Source organism: Phyllobates terribilis, unplaced genomic scaffold, assembly GCF_046119375.1.
Source record: "Phyllobates terribilis strain yellow unplaced genomic scaffold, ASM4611937v1 Scaffold_5__5_contigs__length_657084704, whole genome shotgun sequence".
Taxonomy (NCBI): Eukaryota; Metazoa; Chordata; class Amphibia; order Anura; family Dendrobatidae; genus Phyllobates; species Phyllobates terribilis.
The window spans coordinates 26558353-26580510 of NW_027362765.1; the positions used below are offsets into that span (position 1 = coordinate 26558353).

A 22158-nucleotide genomic window follows, 5' to 3' on the forward strand; every position below is an offset into this window, starting at 1 on the left:
CCTCCCACACTAACTATGGCCTCCACACTGTCCCCCTTATATACTATAACCACCATCCCTCCCACACTAACTATGGCCTCCACACTGTCCCCCTTATATACTCTAACCACCATCCCTCCCGCACTAACTATGGCCTCCACACTGTCCCCCTTATATACTATAACCACCATCCCTCCCGCACTAACTATGGCGGCTACACTGTCCCCCTTATATACTATAACCACCATCCCTCCCACACTAACTATGGCCACCACACTAACTATGGCCACCACACTGTCCCCCTTATATACTATAACCACCATCCCTCCCGCACTAACTATGGCCGCTACACTATCCCCCTTATATACTATAACCACCATCCCTCCCGCACTAACTATGGCCTCCACACTGCCCCCCTTATATTCTATAACCACCATACTTTTGCATACTCCTCAGCACCCCTCTCTCACACTCCCTTATCACAGTGTGGACCCCTCTATTTCCCACTGTCTGTACCCCCACACATCCCTCTGTCAGTGTGCACCCCCATAGCCTGCCCCCTCTGTCACACACCCCCTGCACTCCCCATATACCCTGCTCCCTCATTTCCTCATCTCCTGCAGCTTCCAACATGCAAAGCTGTGTGGCTCCTCCCCCTCTCGTCACATGATCGTGACGTCATCACAGGTCCTGTGGTATTGGTAAGTATACTATTTATTTCTTCAAGTTTGGCAGAGAGCTGATTAAACTACTTAAGCTTGTCATTACCTCCTCTCTGTGGGTGCCCGCCAAAAGTGAGGTGCTACTGGTTGGGGGTAGTCGACCCTGGAATCCCCAAAGTCACAGAGGTTCTAATCCCCGTGAGCCAGCGAAAAGGTGAGACTCCGTCATTTGCACCATCTTGTGTACTTGCTGGGACTGTTCTATATGTTATTGACTGTTGGTGATACAATAAAGTATCCCCCCATTGTGTTACCCTCACCCTGTGTGGTCTGCGTAGTATTCTGCCCTAGGGGAAGGAGTGCGGGAGTTCATTGGGATGAGACCAGGTCCATGTCTTTCTAAAGACCGACAGGCCATCGAACGAGAGCACCCACTGAGCCTCATGTCTCCACCCTCCTTCCCCACGCAGTCCCCAGCAAGCAGCCCCAGAGAAGGACCAGCATCCCCTCCTTCCTCCTGACCCCCAGCACGCAACCCCATGCAAGTATCAGAACCCCCTCATTTCCCACGAAGACCCCCCAGCACGCAACCCCACTCAAGTAACAGGACCTACTTCTTCCCCACGCAAACCCCCAGTTCGCAGCCCCCTGCAAGTAACAGGACCCCTCCTTCCCCACGCATGTAACAGCACCCCTTGTTCCTTGCGCAAACCCCCAGAACGCAGCCTCACGCAAGTTACAGGACCCTAACTTCCCCCCACAAATCTCCAGCATGCAGCCCCACGCAAGTAACAGTACCCACGCAGTTCCACGAAAGTAACAGCACCACCACCATCCCCACACAGACCCACAAGCACACGCAAGTAACATGAGCCTCTCATTCCGCACGCAGACCCCCAGCCTGCAGGCTCACACAAGTAACAGCTTCTTTTCTGCCAAGAGATCAGGCTTTGTTGCAGAAAAAAAAATTCTGAAAAAACGCCTAGTTTGAACATCGCCAAATCTCCAAAATGCATGCTGTACATTGATAATCAGAAATAATCAAAAAGAAAAGGATGACAAATGTGTCCAATTGAATACCACTAGTGATGAGCGAGTATACAGAAGCTTGTTACTTGCCCGAGCATCACATTGCTCAAGATGGTCGTTACTCGGCGACTATTTTTTAAATGCTCGGGCGGGAGCTCGAGTCCCTGTCCCGCATGTTTGGCGCTTTTTAGGCAGCCAATTAACATGCAGGGATTGCCTGACAGTCACTGTAATCTCATAGCCATGTTGGTAGTGACATTACAGTGATTGGCTGGCAGCATTTTGTCTTCGGGTTCATATAAGACCTGGGACCCTATGCTCGTTGTGCGGTGCTGGCCTCTTACTAAAGACTTTTCCATCATGGAGCACCCACTTTTGTTGATAGAAATTCATTGAAGTTAACAGAAATTCATCAAAGTTGACAAATTATGGGCAGCATTGTAGTTCAGTGGTTAGCACTGCAGCCTTGCAGCGCTTAGCTCCTGGGTTCAATTCCCACCAGCTTCTGAAAAGAGTTTATACTTTCTCCCCGTGTTTGCGTGGTTTTACTCTGGGTTCTCCAGTTTCCTTCCACACTCCAAAGACATACTGATAGGGAATCTAGATTGTGACCCTCAATGGGGATAGTGTCGATAATGTCTGTAAAGCGCTGTGGAAATAATGGCGCTATATAAGTCAGTAAAATAAATAATTTCATCGAAGTTGACAGAAAGTTTTCAAATTTGACAGAAATTCATCCAAGTTAACAAAATTTAATGTGTCCATTCGCAGTTTCTCTGTAGCTTCTGTATGTAAGAGGCAGAGATGGGCGATTTGACGCTACTGGAGCTGGAATTACCCCTTCAGAACTCTCCAGTGCTTTGTTTCCATCCATTTCTGGGGGCTTCATGAAGTATGTTTGGGTTCACTGTCCTGCGGGAAGACCCATGACCTAGGATGTAAACCCAGATTTCTGACACTGGACACAACATTGCGACCCAAAATCCTTTGGTAATCTTCCCATTTCATGATGCCTTGCACACAGTCAAGGTGCCCAGTGTCAGAGGCAGCAAATCAACCCCTAAATATCTTTGAACCTCCATCATATTTGACTGTAAGTATTGTGTTCTTTTATTTGTAGGCCTAATTCCATTGACCGTAAACAGTTGAATGATGTGCTATAACAAAAATCTCTAGCTTGGTCTCATCCGTCCACAAGATGCCTGCTGGCCCTCTAAAAATAGTGGAGGCCGCCTGCTGGCCCTCCAAGTTTCAAACTTTACAGTATTAATACAAAAAATAACATTTTACCACCTCCGATGCATAAATTATATTGCAGTAGTAATATAGAGCTATGCAAAACATAGCTCGCTGATAGCCCTCCAAAAATGTTAAGTGAGGGCTGGCTGCTGGCCCTCTAAAATTTGAGTGAGGACTGTCGAATGGCCCTCTGACAATAGTGAGGGCCACCTGCTTGCCCTCTAACAATAGTGAGGGCCGCCTGATGGCCATGAAAAAAAAAATGGGACCATGAAAGAGGATGTGTCTGATCATGTCTCACATACCACATGGCCAGATAAGGTATTAAAATTTTAAAATTATATTTCCTGATGAATGTTTTTGTCAACGTTGAAGGCAATGTGAACGTGCAATGACGCAGCAAAAACACTACATGTGAGCATAGCCCAAGATGTGGAGGGGCATTTTTTTTCTCTTATTTATTTTGCCTTATATACAAGTCATTATCCTGGAAAGAATGTTTCTTAACATGTTTTTCCCGGAAAATCCATTTTATCTTCGTTTTATTGTCCGTTCCTAAAAGTGGCATAATACCCTGAAAAGATTGTTCACAGCAGCAATCTGCGATTCAGAGATGCTTCCAGGGGTCTTCCCCATGATGATCCAATGTAATTTTAGTGCTGTTTCCATCGATTTGACCAAATTTTAGACCCCCTCCAGACCTCTGTCGGTGGGTCACCTGAAAAATGCCCTTTGACTTCTGTTATACTGGTTACTCGGGTAGAGCACCCGAGCATTACGATTTGAACCGATCAATAAAAGACCGAGTTGTTCATAGCCATTTTGTGGGCCCCACAGTGATTACCATGGTTACCAAAGAGCCCAAAGGTCTGCTGTAAATGCAAAGGCTGTGTGGCCTGTCCTGTTATGGAGACTGTGAAGACCTTCACCAGCCGGGTCACATGGAGAATACACCATTATTGCTTTCATCTATTCTATGACAAAAGAGGTGGTCTATAACAGTCTTCCTCCACTCCAGTCCTCAAGGCCCACCAACAGATAATGTTTTCAGGATTTCCTTACTATTATACAGGTGATGTAATTATCACCTGTGCAATACTAAGGAAATTCTGAAAACATGGCCTGTTGGTGGGTCTTGAGGACTGGAGTTGGGGAACTCTGGTCTATAAGGCCACATGCAGATGTAGAAGGGAATATGTGGGTAAAATCACACGAGATCTTCGCAGACAGGTGGATGAACACTGCGGGGATATATCAAATGGTCGGGATACTACCTTAGCCAAACATATTAATACTGTACATGAAGGGGATGTATCATATTTACGGTTTATGGGAACTGACCTGATAAAACCTCCAAATAGAGGGGGTAATTTTGACAGATTGCTGCTTCAGAGAGAATCTAAATGGATTTTTTGATTACAAACTGCAGCTCCTAAGGGATTAAATGAGCAGCTGAACTTCAGCTGCTTTGTTTGATTTTGAGGGTCTTAGATCACATTGGGAAAGCTGGATCTCATCTTTTTCTTGTCCAATTGATGGCTGACAAACCCTGCCGGAGAATACCAGAGCCGATTAGGGTCGGGAAGAGAGCAATTTCAAGGTGAAATCTACCATTTGTGAAGTGTTGTATTATTGTTGTACCCTCACAAGGGGGTCTCTTACACCACAACTCTCTTTAGGGGGAATTATGAATTTCCCTCAGTAGCTGAGCTATTCCAGAATAGGAACAAATGGCGCTCCTGAATGTCTAGATAAGATAATGAGGATTTATGGAGGTTGTGGGCAATTGGAACTGCAAAAAATACCCTCCAAAACCTCCTAATCACTCAGCCCACCTATCTCTCTCCCCCTCTTCCTCATCCCTCCATTGAAAACTTTCCATACTAAGATATATGATTAATTAATATCAATAGTACTGCCACTTCAGCACTGTTGTAAATAGTGAATCTTTAACATGTCCTATGATTAGTACATAATAGGTATTGGGAGAGAGAAATACTCAATTGACTTATCAGTGATTAAAGGGAATCTGTCACCCTCTGGGACCTATCAGACCTCTAATATGGGCATACAGGTGATAGAAATGTGAATCTATACTTACAGAAATGTGAATCTATACTTACCTGTATGTCCCATATTAGAGATCTGATTGCTTTGAAAATGCTTTTTATAAAATCATTTTATCTATGCTTGGCGTCCGGGGGGTGGCAAGAAATCCCTGCCTGCTTAATTAATTTCAATATTTCCCCCCTCCCCTGTGCCGTGCAGTTCCCATGCCGGATCCCGCGCCTGCGCAATTTACCTGGTACGCAAGGCACGGTAATTCCGGCAGTCTGTGTATCTTTGTGGTGCAGGGATCTTCTGCGCAGGCGCCGGGAAGGCCTGTGACGTGCAGGGGAGGGGGGTGATATAGATATAGGCGGGGATTTCTTGGTGTCCCCTGGACGCCAAGCATAGGTAAAATGATTTTATAAAAAGCATTTTCAAAGCAATCAGATCTCTAATATGGGACATACAGGTAAGTATAGATTCACATTTCTATCACCTGTATGCCCATATTAGAGGTCTGATAGGTCCCAGGAGGGAGAAAGGATTCCCTTTAAGCATGGCCTTACAGAAGTAGGCAGATTAAGTGTCATGAACAGTGGGACACTGTAGAGAACATAGGGGAGTGCTGCAGGGCTGGATCTTCTTTGTCTTCATGGTGTTGTTTGGTTTGTGGTGTTAGGGGAGTGCTGCAGGGCTGGATCTCCAGGGCAATGCTGATGATTGAGTTAATGCAGGATGGAAACCAGGGAGGTGGTTGTGGCACCTAGTGGAGAGTCAGCATGACAAAACCAATGAAGTGGGAGCAAGATGTCTCCATGGTGACTGAACAGCCAGGAAGCAGCGTCACACGCAGAGCCTGTGTAAGTGGTGACCGGAACGGTAATGCGCCTCCTCTCTCTGTGTGCACAAAGTGATGTACTCTGTTTATTTTATATACAGTTGTGCTCAAAAGTTTACATACCCCGGCAGATTTTTTGCTTTTTGGCCTTGTTTCAGAGAATATGAATGATGACCAAAAAACTTTTTCTCCACTCATGGTTATTGGTTGGGTGAAGCCATTTATTGTCCGACTACTGTGTTTTTTCTTTTTAAATCTTAATGTCAACCAAAAACATCCAAATGACCCTGATCAAAAGTTTACATACCCCAGTTCTTAATACTGTATTGCCCCCTCTAACATCAATGACAGCTTGAAGTTGTAGTTGTGGGTGAGGTTCTTTATTTTCTCAGATGGTAAAGCTGCCCATTCTTCTTGGCAAAAAGCCTCCAGTTCCTGTAAATTCCTGGGCTTTCTAGCATGAAATGTGCGTTGGAGATCTCCCAGAGTGGCCACTGAGATGGCTTTCACTTTGTTCTGCTGTAGCCAATGACAGGTCGACTTGGCCTTGTGGTTTAGATCGTTGTCATGTTGGAACGTCCAAGTACGTCTCATGCGCAGCTTCTGGGCTGATGAGTACAAATTTGCCTCCAGTATTTGCTGATAACATGCTGCATTCATCTTTCCTTCAATTTTTACCAAGTTTCCTTTGTAGCTCATACATCCCCAAAACATCAGCAATCCACCTCCGTGCTTTACAGTAGGAATGGTGTTCCTTTCATCATAGGCCTTGTTGACCGCTCTCCAAATGTAATGTTTATGGTTGTGGCTAAAAAGTTCAATTTTGGTCTCATCACTCCAAATTACCTTGTTCCAGAAGTTTTTTTTTTTCCAACATCATTTTTATATGATTTTTCAAGACACAAATACATAACATACATCTAATCTGGTACATAGAGAGGTAAGAGTGCCCGTACGCAGACTGGGTCTATAACTACTCTATTCACATATTTAATTGGTATAACAGATATAACAAACATCAAAATGAATTAGTTGACAGTATGTCTTATATCTCATTGAAGCCATCATGGATAATTAGTGCATTTATATCTATGCCAGAAGTTCTGGCCCATTGATTGTTCTCCTCACCATTCTCTTCTTCATTTTAAGTTAAACGAAGTGGACCTAAGTTATCTCTGAGATCTTCTAGTATATACCATGCTGTAGATGTAAAGGGTTCTACCATTTTCCTTTTGTCCTCTATTGAACAACAATTTATAATAAACGGTTTCCATTTTAGAAGGAATTTGCCTGCTTGCTTCTCTTTATTACATAGGGCATCTTGTTGTTCTACCTCCATATAATGCTTCATTTGTGCTATTAGTTCCATAATGGGAGGGATATTGGGATCTAGCCAATGTTTTAGGAGCTGTTTTTTGCGAATATAAGCCAGGTATGTAGTAGCTTGGGGGGACTCCCTATTAATTTGTTAGGGTTGTTTATGTTAGTCCAAACATGCAGCAGGGCTAAACATGAAGAAAGGACATATTCTGGTCCCCATGTGGTGTTAATCATGTCAGCTACCTGGTCCCAATAGGAAACCGATGCAGGACAGAACCAAAGGCCATGTAGGAGTTCCAGAAGTTTTGAGGCTTGTCTCTGTGCTTTTGGGCGTACTGTAGGCGAGATACTTTGTGACCTTTGCGCAGTAATGACTTTCTTCTGGCGGGTCGACCATGCAGCCCATTTTTATACAAGTTGTGCATGTTGAAACAGCCACACCGCTAGTTTTCAGAGAGTCCTGAATTTCAGCTGATGTTATTTGTGGGATTTTCTTTGCATCCTGAACAATTTTCCTGCCAGTTGTGGCTGAAATTTTTGTTGGTCTACCTGACCATGGTTTGTTTTTACAGAGCCCCTGATTTTCCATTTGTTAATCACAGTTTGAACACTGCTGACTGGCATTATCAATTCCTTGGATATCTTTTTGTATCCCTTTCCTGTGTTATACAGTTCAACTACCTTTTCCCGTAGATCCGTTGACAATTCTTTTGCTTTCCCCATGACTCACAATCCAGAAACGTCAGTGGCTGGATGAAAGATGATGGAGTCTGTCTGGATCCCAGAAACTCACTCAGCTTTTATGCACACACACTGATTACAAGCAAACAGGTCACAGGTGAGAATGTTTCCTTTAGTAGCCATTCAATCCCATTTGTGTCAAATTCTGTACATGTTATCAGGCCAAAATCACCAGGGAATGTGAACTTTTGATCAGAGTCATTTGGATGTTTTTTGTTGTCATTAAGATTTAAAAAGAGAAAGCACAATAGTTTAACAATAAATGTCTTCACTCCTTCAATAACCATGAGTGGAGAAAAAGTTATTTTGTTATCATTCATATTCTCTGAAACAATGCCAAAAAAGGAAAAATTCTGCCGGGGTATGTAAACTTTTGAGCACAACTGTATGAACATGCATGTGACTACTGTCAGACGTGTTAGCTACAGGGTCATTTTAGGTTTATGTAGACAAGATTGGGGTAGTGCAGAGGCGAGCACTTTAAGATAGAAAATAGTTAAAGAATTAGAAGCTGCTCAGTGTGGGAGGAGCAGGACAGTAAAGAGAAGGGGATGTTCCTGTCAGTAGTTAGTTGGAGATCCAGGGGAGCAGTAAGAGCACGGTTTGTCCAGCAGCAAAGTAACGTCGGTCTGTAAATCTGAAACAGACTTTCCCGGACCTACTGTCCCTAAGTGGCAGCAGTGAAGCTTTCCTCAAAACCACCCCAGGCTGGGGGAATAGTCGGACAGGGATTAGTCCAGAGAAGACAGTGCAGGACTCTTTAAAGCTGTGAGCGTCTCAAGCATCTCAAGGGCCAAAAGCGGTAGACTATATAAGGGATAGCACAGGACCGTCGGACAGTGATCAACAGTATGTGCTCTGTAAGGAACTGTATTCCTGGAAACGTAATTATCCATTCTTGTATGTTCAACTGTGTTGAATTGGAAACATCAAGTAAAGTTAATTTTTACAAAATGGAGTGGAAGTCCCTTAGTGTGTCTGAAGCGGTTCCTGAAGTGAAAGAACCAGAAGCAGCAGAGGCTGCAACCAAAACGTGGATGACATGCATTAAACACACAACAAAGGAGGATCGGGACACTTGTCTTTGATTGGTAGACGGGGTGAAGGAATACAGCATTCCCTCGCCATCACATCCACCCTAGGACCCTTAAAATTATCTAATGGCACACAAGCATTGCATCCCAATGGTTATGCAGGAGTGGGTGGAGGGAAACTATGTGGATCAAACAGAGTGGCTCCCTGGTTTATTTGGACAGGAAGTGCAGGATCACACACCTGGAATGTGGTAAGCATTAAGGGTGCAGTATGTACAGTTGAAAACAGAAGTTTACATACACTTGTGACAATGTCACTGGCAAAGTACTGGAGAGAAGATGTGTAACACTAAGATTGTCAGCTCCAGCGATATAAACATAAAAAGTGTTCCAGCACACAAAGTATAGAAAGGGGGTTAATCAGCCATCTTAGTGCTAGGGTGATTTAAACACCCGTAGAAAGGGAGGAACTCAGAGGATAAAATCACAGCCTTTCAGAGCATTTGGTGTGGGGAGGGCCTGGAGGCACAAGCTCTGAAGCTGTAGTGTCCATGTTAAGGAAAGCTAAACCTTGGGTTGTTTTGTTCCTGAAGCGGGTAGTTACCCGTAGCAACAACGACTGTGCCATATGTTATGTATGTTATGGTTGTTTTGTTTTTCCCGTTAGGCCAGGAAGGCCGTGTTTGTTTTGCTAACATTGCTGTAATTTATGCAGTGCTCTTAAAAAATTAGCAGAAGATTTAAAGAGACAGTGTTCCTGTGTACCCCTATGTGCAACCAAGTGAGCCGATCTACCACATGCTATATAAAAAGACAGATATGCATGTTTTTCTCAATATCTGTCATAAAATCAGAATTAACCTTTCCCGTTTTAGGTCAATTAGGATTACCATAATTTTTAATATTTGCCAAATGCCAGAATAATGAGAGAGAATGTTTTAAGGCATTTTGATTACTTACTGCAAAATCAAAAGTTTACATACATTTCATTAGTATTTGGTACCATTGCCCTTAAACTGAATGACTTGGGTCAAACGTTTGGGATATCCTTCCACAAGCTTCTCACAATAGTTGGTCGGAATTTGGGCCCATTCCTCCTGACAAAACTGGTATAACTGATCCAGATTTGTAGGTCGTCTTGCTTGCACATGCCTTTTCAGCTTTGCCCATAAATTTTCAATAGGATTGAGATCAGGGCTTTGTGATAGCCACTCCAAAACATTGACTTTGTTATCCTTAAGCCACTTTGTTACCATTTTGGCAGTATGCTTCGGGTCATTGTTCATTTGGAAGACCCATTTCTGCCCAAGCTTTAACTTCCTAGCTGATGTCTTGAGATGTTGCTTCAGTATTGCCACATAATCTTCTTTTCTCATGATGCCATCTATTTTGTGAAGTGCACCAGTCCCTCCTGTAGCAAAACAACCCCACAACATGATGCTGCCATGTTTCACAGTTGGGAAGGTGTTTTTAGGCTTCCAAGCTTCTCCCTTTTTCCTCCTTAACGATGGTCAGTATACCCAAAAAGTTAAATTTTAGTTTCATCAGGTCACATTACATGTCTCCAAAATTAAGGTCTTTGTTCTTGTGTGCATTTGCAAACATAAATCTGGCTTCTTTTTTATGTTCATTTTGAGTAGTGGCTTCTTCCTGGCAGAGTGGCCTTTCAGGCCAAGTACTCGTTTCACTGTGGATATTGACACAATCTTACCACCTTCCGCCATCATCTTCACAAGGTCTTTTGGTTTTGTCCTTGGGTTGATATGCACATGTCAGACCAAAGCACGTTCATGTCTGGGACACAGAACCTGTCTCCTTCCTGAGTGGTATGATGGCTCGACATTCCCATCTTGTTTGTACTGGCGTATAAATGTTTGTACAGATGAGCGAGGCACCTTCAGATATCTTGAAATTGTACTCAAGGATGAGCCAGACTTGTACAAGTCCACAATTCTTTTCCTGATATCTTGGCTGATTTGACTTTCCCATGATGCTACACAAAGAAGCAGTCAGGTCTGCACTAAAATACATTCACAGGTGTGTCTCTAATTAACTCAGATGTTGCCAAAAATAAGCTTCTAAACACATGACATCATCATATGGGCCGTCCAGAATTGTTTAAAGGCATAGTAATTAGTGATGAGCGAGTGTGTTCTTTTAACCCTTTCGGCGAGCATGGTCGGGTGCCCGCCGATTATCTTCGGCGTGCTCGAATGTAATGTTTAAGTCACTATATGTGCATGATTTTTGACTGTTTGACAGCTTTAATACATGTGAGGAATGCCTATTTGTTAGGCGTTCCTCACATGTATTAAAGCTGTCTAATCATGCACACACAGTGACTCAAACATAACATTCGAGCACGCCGAAGATACTCGGAAAACACCCGAACATGCACGTAAATCTCGAGTAACATACTCGCGCATCACTAATAGTAATCTTAGTGTATGTAAACTTTTGACTTTGCAGTAAGTAATAAAAATGCCTTAAAACATTCTCTCTCTCTCTCATTATTCTGGCATTTGGCAAATATTAAAAATTATGGTAATCTTAATTGACCTAAAACGGCAAAGGTTTATTCTGATCTCATATGAGATATTGAGAAAAACATGCATATGTGGCTTTTTATATAGAGCATGTAATGTTCTGGTTTCAAGTGTGTGTGTGTATATATGTATACATATATGCGACTCTTAATGACAGCTAATGCTATTGGTGGGGGTACCTGTGCAATATCGAGCATGCCCCAGAATCTCAATTTTTATGTCCCCACTTCTCCCATACATAAGCTGGGTTCAAGCCTGGATCCATACCCCATCTTGTTCGCTATCTTTGGATCTACTGGTTCCATTGCCCTTGTGCAAATACACTCCCCTGATGAGACCTCATGAATGAGGCTGAAACACGTAGGTAGGGATTTTGTAGGGGTACGTTTGTTTCTAGGATATACACTTGGGTACGGGAGCTTCGCTGGGCACGACCAGGACAGTAGAAAAGAACCTTCTTGTAAGCTGCTGACCCGGTCTTTCCATCCAGCAGGGACTAAGTGCATCCAGAAAGGAGTGAGGGGAGATGGAGCCATTCTTCCTGAGCACTGGTAATACTGAGCACTTGATCAATGTACTGCAGGCATTTTGGAGATTTACTATGTTTGAAGCTCTGATTGTGCATTTAATCTTTGCAATCTGCTGAAAATACTGATAGCAGTGAGCACCTTATCTACCCAGCTATTCTGTGATTGTGAATAAGCGTTTGACTGATCTGAGCTCGGCTCTTTTACTGCGATAATTGTTTTCAAATATTTGATTAAGTTAATTTATAATAAGTTAATGAGATTTTTCTGCTGTAAATTCTCACTGAGTGCAAGAACCTAAAGCAGAGATGTCTTTTATTTAATTAAAACCAGTGTTTACTAAGTGCCCTATGTTGTGTATATTCACTTTTGCTTTTTACTTATAGTATGGAATATGTTTTTTTGTTTTTTATCTTAGGTTTTGTTGTCCTCTAAGTTGGTCTAACTCTTCATGAACTTTATGGAGAACATAAATAGTGGGAATGGTGACAATTAGGTGCATGAATTGATTCTTTGAGATTAGTTTTTTATCCAGACCCTCGACCAAAATTTTAGTAAGAATGTCATAATATTTAGACTTTCGGGGAAAAACTAAAAGGGAATTTAGAAGATGCATCAGTGACACCTCTGAGATATCAGATATAAAAGGGATATCCCATTACTAGACAAATTAGAGAGTATCATCAGGGTGACAACAGAGCTATCTCCTTTTGTATTTTGGAGGTTGTCAGATAAAATGTCAGAAAAGGAGATTGGAATAAACTAATCCTCCAAATAGAATTCCAATGGATTTTCCGTTTGGACTCTCTCGCCCCCACGGGATTGAATGAACAGATGACCTTGGTGGTTTTATTTAGGATCTGTATATGGGAATTTCTACTGTAAGCCGGTTACACTACTTCTGGTTCCATACAAGAGAGCCAAGTTTTGCATTGCTAGACACCTCTTATCATGGTGTACACCACAGGTGATATCTACTGTTCTGTGAGCCCCAGTTATTATTCCACACACTCATGCTTCCAATATTGTACTGACTGATATATGTATCTACATTATACTAATCTGCCTATTTTGGGCTTTTTCAGAGAGATTACAACTGTATATATATTGATTCTGATTATATCTATTTTAGCTCTTAATAAGATATATAAATATCTGCAGTAACTTATATGAATCTTATGCATTATATGTTTTCCCTGATGGGTGTTAATATCGCACCTGCTGTGACATTTATTGGTTCCCGTTGTGGCATTTTTTCTAAACTGCAGCAATTTCTTATCCTTTGCTACGCCGCGCGGGCGCCTCCTCCAGGCGACTGACTGTTGCGGGGGCGCGCGCTCAGCATCCATCGACTCATACTGCGCATTCACCAGTAAGGGGCGCTATTTTAGACATCCTGACATTTATCTGAGGCCCAGGATACATGTGTGAATCGCGAACTTGACCTCTTGTGTCTGGAATACCTGCGCATGCGCCCTGGAAGGTCCTACTGCCGGCGTACATGCGCTATACACCATTTGGGGACACTTGTCCTCACTGCATTAGCCCTCTAGCATTCTGGGAGTGTGTGATGTCATTAACATGGTCCCTTTTATAGAGTGATAAAAGCCTTCAGCTATACACATTATCAGCTGGGCATCTATTTCCACTGTCTACACATATTAGCTGACATATCTCCTCACCAAAGTGTGTTTTTCTATATCTCGTATTGTTTGGGCTTATTTTTAAATGGATTAATAGATATCAATATTTTAGATGATTTCTTTGTTATTGCTATTGTTGTATATACAACTAGTGTTTTGAAGTAGAGACATACACGGACCCATAAGTGTCCTCTCTTGCTGGAATGGTGCCAGTCCTGCCTTCCTCCTGGGATGGGCTGTGGATGACGCTGTTGAAACTGCTAGGTTCATCTTTTGGACCTAGACTTCTTTTACCTAATAAAGATTTAGTTACTTTCTACATAGCTGTGGGCTCATGACCATTTCTTTTTTTTTTGTTTGATGTGTGATCTAAAGTATATAGGTTTTATTAGTAGATGTCAGGAAATAAAGAGAATATAGTAAAATAGTAAAGATAGTAACACAATAATGATCCCACACTACTCCTGTGCCACCACTGCTTGAGTCTTCCTCCAGTCTCTCTATTTCCTGGTCAGTCCCAACAAACTTGAGATACCTATGGCCAATTAGTTGTTGAAGCAATGATCATCATAGACAGTGATTGGGAGAATGGAGGAGATGACTTGGTCAGCAATTCAACTGATGTTCCACTCCGTACAAGATAAGAAAATATAAAATCTACAGATTATATCTCCTTATATGTTTCCCTTATTATCTCCAGTAATTGTATTATTGCATGAGATTCTTTATGATGTTACATCGGCTCATCTTCTTCACATTCAGGTCCCTACAATATCGGATTCTCTCAGTGGAAATCTTCTATATTTAGACAAATTTTCTGATTTACGCATCAAGGATGGATATGGACAAGAACAAAATGGCGGAGAGGCTATTACACCTCACCCTAGAGATCCTCTTCCGGATTACTGGAGAGGTGAGAGATTCTGATGACGTCACATTACATCATTCTTATCTATGGGAATAACAGATGTACAGAACTGGAGAGGTGAAGACTCTGGAAATGTTTGTAGTGAGATTTATTAATGTTTCTCTCCATAACCAGGATTACACGGTAGTGAAGACCTCTAGTGAACGTGGTCAGCCCCCTGTGTCTGACGAATGGGGAAGAACCCTGAGCCCAATCACAGGGTCTCCAACTCACCCCTTGATACATGAGGACATCAATGACCAGAAGATCCTAGAACTCACCTACAAGATGATTGAGCTGCTGACTGGAGAGGTGACACTGCTGGGAATGCTGGGACATTATACAGTAACACTATGAAGGGATCGGGGAATGACGGTATCATTGTATGTGTCAGGTTCCTATAAGGTGTCAGGATGTCACCGTCTATTTCACCATGGAGGAGTGGGAGTATTTAGAAGGACACAAAGATCTGTACAAGGACGTCATGATGGAGGTTCCCCAGCCCCTCACACCACCAGGTAATAGAAAGGACTAAATACACACAACCTATAATTATCTGTATGTAAAGAATGAATTCATTCCTTGTTTGTGTTTCCTCCAGATCTTTCCAGTAAGAGGACAATACCAGAGAGATGTCCCCGTCCTCTTCTCCCACAGGACTGTAAACAAGAAGATCCCAGTGTTCCTCAGGATCATCAGGTAGATGGAGAGAAGGTGTTATGAGATCTCCCCTATGATGTGTAGACAGCTGTGAAGGTCTTGTTTTATCCACCAATATTATATGTTTTATACTTGTGTAATGAGATCTGTGGAGATGTGAGGATTAGAGCTGATCATAGATGTGACTTCTCCATCTGTCGGTGACTTTTACAATATTTGTTTTAGGGTGAAGATCTGACCCATATTGATACTCCAGAAACATATGTGAGGGTTGATGAGCGGTATAAAGAGGAAATTTCTACAGATTATTGTCCAGGTGGGTAGTAACCACTAAATGCAGAGAAGTCACAGATTCTTCTCATTCATCAGCTTTCACTGCTTTATCACCAGTGTAGTCCGGACATATCACAATCGTGTGATTCTGCTGTTATATCCCTGAATGTTCCTCCACCCAATACTTTTCAAATTACTTTTGGGCATTGAAAGCCCTTCTTCTATAGAGCTTACAACCTGGAGGATCCATCAACCTCCTGGAATCAGAAAATGCTGATCCTTACCTGCCCAGATCTGTAAACTACTAAGCCAAATGACAGCATAGGTAGAATGTGCTGACAAGTTAGAAAATTATTTTAAGAAAAATATTATGATTGGCCTCTAAGAGAAAGTGGAGGGTAATGATGCTGTTACCTTCCTAGAACCTTGATATCTTATTGGATGAATCTACCTTCTCTTCTGTGCTGCTGAATGTGCTCATATGGTCCCTACAAGACCAGGTCCAGTCTTTCTGGCTAAACTTCGCTTTTATGACCAACAGCATGAAATGTGCAGTGAGGGCCAAGTGTGACTTTCTGTACAATAGCAGAGTTTCCCTTTATCCTGAATTTTACATTTCTTTTAAGACCGACTAACTTCAAAGAGAATTGCGATAAACTACATAAAAAGTATTACACTTGTGCCATGATATATCTCTAAGCTGTGCGTGGATAAAGGGTGTAATACACATTTATTCACCTCTGCAGGAGCTGTGTTGGCATGGCTCAAGCCCTGGTTTCATGATATCACTCCATGTCAGATCTGGGCAAAGTGCGGCCCACAGGCCACATCTGACCCTCTGGCTGTTCCAGTTCGGCCCGCAGTCCGAGGCAGCAGAGGGGCTGGAAAACAGTGGGCCATGGGCAACACCGTGCCCGCACACTCGCTGTCTCCTCTAAGTCTGTCTCCATCCGCGCTGACTGCATTGGTGGAGGAGGGGCCTGGGAGGCTGCGGGGCTCTCGTGCTGGACATGGGGAGGCTGTGGGGCTCTCGTGCTGGACATGGGGAGGCTGTGGGGCTCTCGTGCCGGACATGGGGAGGCTGTGGGGCTCTCGTGCCGGACATGGGGAGGCTGTGGGGCTCTCGTGCCGGACATGGGGAGGCTGTGGGGCTCTCGTGCCGGACATGGGGAGGCTGTGGGGCTCTCGTGCCGGACATGGGGAGGCTGTGGGGCTCTCGTGCCGGACATGGGGAGGCTGTGGGGCTCTCGTGCCGGACATGGGGAGGCTGTGGGGCTCTCGTGCCGGACATGATTGTCACTAGCCTTTATCCCTTTATACCCCATCATGTGGCTATTGAATGTCTGTCGCTTTTTCTAAAAAAAAAAAATATATAGTACGTATCTTACATCAGTCCAAGATTTTCGAATTTTCAGTTTCTTTTTTTACTAAAACACATTTTTTTTTCATTTCATAATCAATTTTTTTCTACAGGAACAGGGGGATAGCATGAGAGGGAAGTTCTCACCCTCCCTAGCTAATATAGTCATGGGGGAGGAGAATTTCATCTTCGATATTAGAAATACATATAAAAACAAGATACCATGGTTCGGTCGATATATCGGCGTCTTATTGGTCTTGTGGAAAGGTAATAAAGAGGAGGCTATAAATTTTGTTGAATACATTAACAACAATATGTATAATTTACATTTCACATTTGAGTATAATAAAAACAACATTTATTTTTGGACATATGCCTAAATGGGAAATCCTCTGATAATAACGTTTCCATCACTCCCCATCGTAAATCTACTGACTGTAATTCCATTCTCCAAGCCCAATCATGCCATCTGGGTCACATTATTAAAATCATTCCAAAAGGAGAACTTAGTCTTAGGAGAAATTGTTCCTCATTGGAGGATTTCTCCAAAGAAGCTGACAAAACACTCTTGAGATTAAAATGTAGGGGCTATAAACAAACACTCCTTAATAATGCCTTGAACACTGTAACAAAAATAGACAGACGCCAGCTGTTGGACTACAACACACAGAATATTGGACATACATTTGACAATCTGGAGTCTAATTACTCCATTCCAATTACATTCTCCACAGAGTATAGCCCACAGTACTACAGCATTGTCAAAATTACTAAAAAATATCTACCCATTCTCCAACAAGATGAAAATCCATCACAAGTCCTACAGAAAACCAATGTTAGATATACTGCAAAAAAAGCCCCACCTATAGGTTCCATTCTAGCTCCTGGTCTATTTCAATTTACAGTAGCAGATGCAATCAGAAACATGGCTTTCCTATAAAGGATTTTACAAATGCGGTAGTTCAAGATGTATTTCTTGTGAACATGCGCATAAATCCAAGGCTTTCACTTCATTCACCACGGGCAAAACATACAACACTTTATGAACTGCAATACGGCAGGGTTCATTTATCCCATCGATTGCATCGTATGCCATCTATAAGGTATGCCGTATATGTAATTTGTACGGTTGCACACTTTAAAAAACGCATCAGGCGGCACAGTTAGTACCGCAGCATTTAACATCTCTGCGGACTCGTCACTTTGCCCTAGTACATAAAGGGGATCTATCAGCACTTACTTTTTCAATGGCTTTAAACTTAACTAAACCTACAAGAGGAGGCAATTTCAGAAGAATTTTTTTAAACCGTGAATCCTATTGGATTTTAAAACTTAATTCAAGAACACCGCTAGGTCTCAATGTCAGACAGGACTTGATTTTTGCAGTACTCATAACATATTAATCCTTATAATATTCTTTAAATATATTCGTATGTCTTTTTATTTTCTTTGACATAACACATACATATATATTTTGTGAGTGCATTGAGCTGTAGGCTGGATTGCTGCTAAAGGGGAAAAAAACAAAAAAAACCTTTATAAATCTTCTTCGTTAGCGAGTATGACTGGACCTTAAGTGCGAACGGAAGTGTGTGACTTGTCTTTCAGTGAATAGGTAATTGGGAATCCTGCAGAAAATACCTGTGTGAGTTGCTGAATTGTGAACTGCTGAGTGCTTTTCTACTTGTTTAGTTTTATTGGGCTTTTTAAAACCTATTTTCTCTCTACAGTTTTACAGTCTCTTATTTTACTACCTGTGTGTATTAAGGGTTAACTACATTGCACTTAAAATCCTGAGGTGTAGCTATACTCACAAGGTGTTAATTAGGGGTTTATAAGGGGCAGCTGGTTGGGGCATCCAGTACTTTGGAAGTGCATTGAGCTGTAGGTTGGATTGCTGCTTAAGGGGAAAAAAAAACAACTCTTTAAATTATCTTCCTTAGCGAGTGTGAACGAGCTAAGTGTGACCGGAGTGTAAGTGCAAATGGAAGTAAAGGCCCCGTCACACTAAGCGATGCAGCAGCGATCCCGACAACGATACGACCTGTCAGGGATCGTTGCTGCATCGCTAATACATCGCTGGTGAGCTGTCAAACAGGCAGGCTCACCAGCGATCAGGGGAGCAGCGATATCGTGGAAAGAATCGTTCCACGATGTCCCGCTCCAGTTACCAGCCTGCTGCAAGCAGGAGCAGGCTGGTAACTATGGTAAACATCGGGTTACTAAGTGCGCGTGTGCCCCTAGTAACCCGCTGTTTACCATGGATACCACTCTGCTACGGTGCGCGGGAGCCTCCGAGCACCGTAGCAGAGTGGTATCCATGGTAAACAGCGGGTTACTAAGTGCGCGCGTGCCCCTAGTAACCCGCTGTTTACCATAGTTACCAGCCAGATCGTTGGTCCCGCTGGTCACACACAGCGATGTGTGCTGGCCAGCGGGAGGCCAACGACCAAAAAATGGTCCAGGACACTTTGCAGCGATCAGCGACCTCACAGCAGGGGCCTGATCGTTGCAAAGTGTCACACACAGCGACATCGCTGGTGAGGTCGCTGGTGAGTCACCAAAACCGTGACTCAGCAGCGATATCGCTAGCGATATCGCTATGTGAGACGGGGGCTTAAGTGTGTGACTTGTGATTCAGTGACTTTGGATTCAAGGAGTTTGGAAGAGAGGAATTTGGACTGAATTGCTGTCTGTATTTTATTAATTCTTTACATTTCTTTTTTACTTAACATTTCTGTCTAGTGCAATCCCCATTAAGAAATGAGCTCCATTATTGACAATGCTATCCAGTGTACATCTTGCCACATATATGCAATCCTTGAAAGGCCGGTCGTGGATGCATACTGCTGTGCGAGATGTGTGCGCGTTGTGTGTTTGGAAGCCCAGGTACTGGATCTAAATGAGCAGCTGGCAACACTGAGATCCATTGACAATATGGAAAGGAGTCTGCTGCTTACTGAGCAGCTGCTCACTGGGGTAGATGTGAGGGAGGGTGGAAGTAGGGAGCTGCAGGACAGTGAGGCATCTAGCTGGGTGACAGAAGGTGGGGGGGTAGAGGGAAGAGTGCCAGTCCTGATCTGGCACACCCCAATAAGTTTGCAAAGTTGGCAGATGAGGGCGGTGTCAGTACAGGGGTAGCACCGCTGCAGCAAGGCATGTCCTCTGAAAGCCGGAGGAGTGTCAGCTCCACTAAGGGGGAAAATAGGAGAGCAGGGCAGGCCAGGCAGGTGCTGGTAGTGGGGGACCCAATTATTAGGGGAACAAATAGGGCAATCTGTCACAAAGACAGGGATCGTCGAACAGTGTGCTGCCTACCTGGCGCTCGAGTCCGGCACATCACTGATCGGGTTGACAGATTACTGGGAGGGGCTGGTGAGGACCCAGCGGTCATGGTGCACATTGGCACAAATGACAAAGTTAGAGGTAGGTGGAAGGTCCTTAAAGATGATTTCAGGGAATTAGGCTGCAACCTTAAAGCAAGGACCTCCAAGGTGGTATTCTCTGAAATACTGCCTGTATCACGTGCCACGCCAGAGAGACAACAGGAGATTAGGGACATAAATAAGTGGCTGAGGAATTGGTGTAGGAACGAGGGGTTTGGGTTCCTGGAGAGCTGGGCCGACTTCTCAGTTGGCTACAGGGTCTACGCTAGGGACGGGCTGCACCTCAATGGGGAGGATGCAGCTGTGCTGGGGGAGAAAATGGCTAGAAGGTTGGAGGAGTGTTTAAATTTGGGATTGGGGGGGAGGGTATTCATCTTATAAGTGGGGAAGATGGTGCAGATAGTGACCTGGGCACAAATAAAGAAATTGGGGGTGGGGTTAGAACAGTCAATATAGTAAGAAGGAATAGAGGTACAGAGAGATACATAAAATGCATGTACACTAATGCCAGAAGCCTCACCAACAAAATGGAGGAATTAGAATTAATTTTGTTGGAAAATAATTATGACATGGTGGGGATATCTGAGACATGGCTGGATGAGAGCCATGACTGGGCTGTTAATTTACAGGGCTATAGTCTGTTCAGAAATGACCGTACAAACAAGCGAGGGGGGTGTTTATATGTAAAATCATCCTTAAAACCCATCTTGCGTGAGAATATATGTGAATCTAATTAATGAAAATGTAGAGTCCCTGTGGGTGGAGATAAGGGGAGGGGGAAAAATAGTAAATTACTGATAGGGGTTTGTTGTAAGTCTCCAAAAATAATGGAAGCAGCGGAGAATATCCTCATAAAACAAATAGATGAAGCAACGACTCAAGGAAAAGTCATTATTATGGGGGACTTCAACTACCCTGACATACATTAGGGGAACAGAAACCTGTAGTTCAAGCAAAGGTAATAGGTTTTTGACAACTATGAGAGACTATTACCTTTCACAACTGGTTCAGGACCCAACAAGAAGGGGGGCACTGCTAGACCTAATATTAACCAACAGGCTAGACCGCATATCAAATATACGAGCTGGGGGTCACTTGGGTAATAGTGATCACAAAATAATAAGCTTTCATGTATCCTTTAATAAGATGTGTAGTAGAGGGGTTACAAGGACACTAAACTTCAGGAAGGCAAATTTCCAACGGTTGAGAGATGATCTTAGTGCAATAAACTGGGACGATATCCTGAGACCTAAATCTACACAAAGCAAATGGGAGACATTTATTAGAATCCTGAATAGGACCTGTGCACAATATATACCCTATGGGAATAATGAAAGGGTAGTTATCCAGCAACTCGTGAAATTGACTTAAAAAATAGCCTTTATTTTGAAAAAATTAAAAACACCTGTTCAGGAGCTCAATTACACGAGTCCAGAGTCTCAGAAAACTCAGTTTTAACCCTAAATTAACTGACTTTTTCTATTAAAAAAAAAATATATAAAAATGGAAAGTTGACAAAATAGTTTCAAACTTCCTAAATATAACTCGCTAAATATAAGTCACATAATATCAACCTAGAAACAGACAATTATAATGAACATAGCAGGAAATCAGGTAGTGTAAAATACCAGGAGACAGGCCAGTACACCAGGAGACATGGCGGGGGCTGTAGGAGGGCAACAATCCAGCAGCAGGACCGCTACCTTCGCCTTTGTGCAAGGAGAAACAGGAGGAGCACTGCCAGAGCCCTGGAAAATGACCTCCTGCAGGCCACAAATGTGCATGTGTCTGCACAAATGGTTAGAAACCGACTCCATGAGGGTGGTATGAGGGCCCGAAGTCCACAGATGGGGGTTGTGCTCACGTGCAGGACGCTTGACATTTGCCACAGAACACCAGGATTGGCAAAAGTCACCACTGGCGCCCTCTGCTCTTCACAGAAGAAAGCAGGTTCACACTAAGCAC

General features: G+C 43.2%; 1 protein-coding gene across 1 annotated transcript in view; it reads left to right on the forward strand.

Moving 5' to 3' along the window:
- Window positions 1-620: 620 nt before the first annotated feature.
- Window positions 621-22158, forward strand: part of LOC141271792 (uncharacterized) — a 31784-nt gene continuing 10246 nt past the window's right edge. Inside the window, exons 1-7 of the mRNA XM_073681947.1 lie at window positions 621-680; window positions 775-855; window positions 14370-14520; window positions 14650-14826; window positions 14909-15032; window positions 15116-15213; window positions 15400-15490. Coding sequence (XP_073538048.1) covers window positions 14443-14520; window positions 14650-14826; window positions 14909-15032; window positions 15116-15213; window positions 15400-15490 — 568 coding nt within the window. The 5' untranslated portion in view covers window positions 621-680; window positions 775-855; window positions 14370-14442. The remainder of the gene's footprint in view (window positions 681-774; window positions 856-14369; window positions 14521-14649; window positions 14827-14908; window positions 15033-15115; window positions 15214-15399; window positions 15491-22158) is intronic.